This window comes from Dendroctonus ponderosae, unplaced genomic scaffold (genome assembly GCF_020466585.1).
Source record: "Dendroctonus ponderosae isolate FM_Combo_2020 unplaced genomic scaffold, Dpon_F_20191213v2 Dpon_F_20191213_5, whole genome shotgun sequence".
Classification (NCBI taxonomy): Eukaryota; Metazoa; Arthropoda; class Insecta; order Coleoptera; family Curculionidae; genus Dendroctonus; species Dendroctonus ponderosae.
In genome coordinates this window covers 156,731-159,362 of record NW_026018715.1, presented here as the reverse complement: position 1 = coordinate 159,362, position 2,632 = coordinate 156,731, and the positions used below count along the sequence as shown (strand labels likewise).

Genomic DNA, 2,632 nt, shown 5'->3' with positions numbered 1-2,632 from the left:
TTTTCAGAAAATGAGTTAACATTCTCTGGGCCCCATGCACTCCTTGTGCCTCAGGTGTTAAGTATTTTAAATTGCTCCTTTGGAGTTGTTGCAATACTTTTACAAATGTATTCTTTGTATCTAAATGCATCAACTAGGTTACTGATTCAATGTCTTAATTTACAATAATAGGCACATAGGTGATGTTGTCGTTTGAATCTCCGAAGTTTCAGTTTCTCTTATTTCACCTTAAAGAACACTTCAATTTAAGCACTCTCAGCCAAAATAATTCCCGGATGGTTTATAAATCATGCCAAAACACTCTTAGAAACTTTTAAAATGTGCTTTTTCGAAACCCCTTATTTGGGCGCGAAAATGAGATCGTCCGGTGCGATTTGCTGGAAAAGCGTGTTTTAGGAATACACTATTCATGACTCCGCATGCAAAATTGTTGCCAAGACGCTAATAATTGTGATTTCCGCAATATTTTGAGTATTTTGCTATGAGTATATGCTTTTATGAAAACATCTTTGAACGAAATTTTTTGTAATTGTCTAAGTTTTACTATTAAAATTGCATACGTGCTTGAAAATAAGAGAATTATTCTATCCCACACGACTCCTGGCTGACTCATATTTATTTTATCTTGACTAAACGAGTCAGGATTGGTTTTAAATAAGATTTTATGTGAGATGTTCACACACAAAATATTTTGAAAGTATGGAATCCATCGATCAGCAACATCAACACTGATTTATCTTGGAAATTGTTTTTCAATTGATTTCGGAAGTTATGCTGTAGACCATCTTGGAAGAAATTCAAAKTTAAAATTGGTCTTCCCATATACCTTCCACAGACATGTAAAATAAATCAGTACAGTTTATTACCAAAGTTATGTATCGGCACTTTTAGGTAGCAATGAACGATTAAATTAAAATTAATATTATTTTAGGTAAAGGAGGTAARAATCGCAGGAGAGGAAMGAACGAGAACGAAAAGGAGAAGCGCGAGTTAATTTTCAAAGAATTTGGTCAAGAATATGCTCAAGTTACCAAAATGCTGGGCAATGGAAGGCTTGACGCCATGTGCTTTGATGGTGTTAAACGCTTGGGAATTATCCGAGCAAAGCTGCGAAAGAAGGTCAGTCACTGATTTTGGAGTCTCCTTAAACTGTTTCAAGTCAAATAAAAAAACATGTTCTACAGATATTTTGTAGGATACATTTATAGACAACAGATTAAAATATTTTTACTATAAGAACACGTTTCTCTTAACCTAAATAAGATTGAATGTAAAAGAGGTTAAAGGCGAGCGAATTATTTTCAATATGACACGTTTTTGTTTTTAGGTTTGGATAAACCAAGGCGACATTATCCTGCTAGGTTTGCGAGATTACCAAGATGCCAAAGCAGACGTTATTCTCAAATATACTCCTGAAGAAGCGCGAAATTTGAAATTATACGGCGAATTCCCAGAATCCTTTAAAATTAGTGATGATGTTACGTTCGTGGAGAACGATCTGGATGAATATATTGAATTTGGAGAAGATGTGAGCACAGGAGATGATGTGGATGTTATTTGATTAACATGTAAAAATGGCAAATTAAAAAATATATTCATATGTTTAGGTAGGCAATTCAATGTACAATATATAAATTAGTCCTAATATTATGTGTCAATTATATTAAACCTGGATTTGACAACGTACATTAATTTTACAAAATGACTAATCGAGTAATATTTTCTTTTTAAATACAATTTATTCATTCAATTAATTTGTGGGACCTAAAAATAAATTTTCATTTACCGCATGTAATTCCTGTCTATACCCGCGCATTGGCTGTATTAAAAATACTGCAAATTATTCGACAGGCTCATTACTGTCAATGTAACGATTGAGAATGTTAGGTAGGCTTAAATAAAATATGTAATGAAATCACTGGATCTTTTTTTTCCTGTATCATACCCTTATCGATCATGATATATGTACTTCCAAATTCGTTTTTTACCTTTTCTTGTTAAAACAAAACCAAGTAATTTTTAAACGAAAAGCGTTGTTTTGCTCTTTTATCGATGGATTTAATCCTGTGACGTTAATCTTCTAACCTGATTTTCAACTGTTTTGGAGCTAAAAACCAATACTTATTCAAGTTTGGTCATCCTGTTTCAAGATTAAATATTGAATTTATAGAAAATCATTGTGTATAAAAGTTGTAGATACTAAAGTCACATTCATTTTGAGATAGTAACAATTGCTACATGGTGTCTCAAAGTCAAGTGAGAGACCCAAATTAGATTTTTAAACAGAACGCCGTACATTTTATTGCATGTTCGAGCAATGCGTAAAATTCTATCATCAAAGGTTTTAGAGTTAATAGCAAATTAAATTTTCGGGCATTCCACATGAATTTGAGACGCTTTGAAGCAATTGTTATTTTGAAAAAATAAGCTAGACATCAATACCTACAAGTTTCAAATTAGATGTTAAAACCGGGTCGCTCCTCGCGACGATATCTCATATAACTAAATTTAAATTAACCTAAGTACCTAATCTGAACCTAAACCTAACAGCCTCTCTTGCTTCCTATACTAACTTAAAGTTATCCCATGGTCCTCGATGTGGTGCAGGAACTGGTCATCGCATGGGGTCCAC

At 33.1% G+C, this 2,632-nt stretch overlaps 1 protein-coding gene across 1 annotated transcript in view; it reads left to right on the top strand.

Annotated features, from left to right (window-relative positions):
* Positions 1 to 1,915, top strand: part of LOC125504556 (eukaryotic translation initiation factor 1A, X-chromosomal-like) — a 6,884-nt gene extending 4,969 nt beyond the window's left edge. The window contains exons 2-3 of the mRNA XM_048666756.1: positions 932 to 1,119; positions 1,328 to 1,915. Coding sequence (XP_048522713.1) covers positions 932 to 1,119; positions 1,328 to 1,561 — 422 coding nt within the window. The 3' untranslated portion in view covers positions 1,562 to 1,915. The remainder of the gene's footprint in view (positions 1 to 931; positions 1,120 to 1,327) is intronic.
* The last annotated feature ends 717 nt before the right edge of the window (positions 1,916 to 2,632 follow it).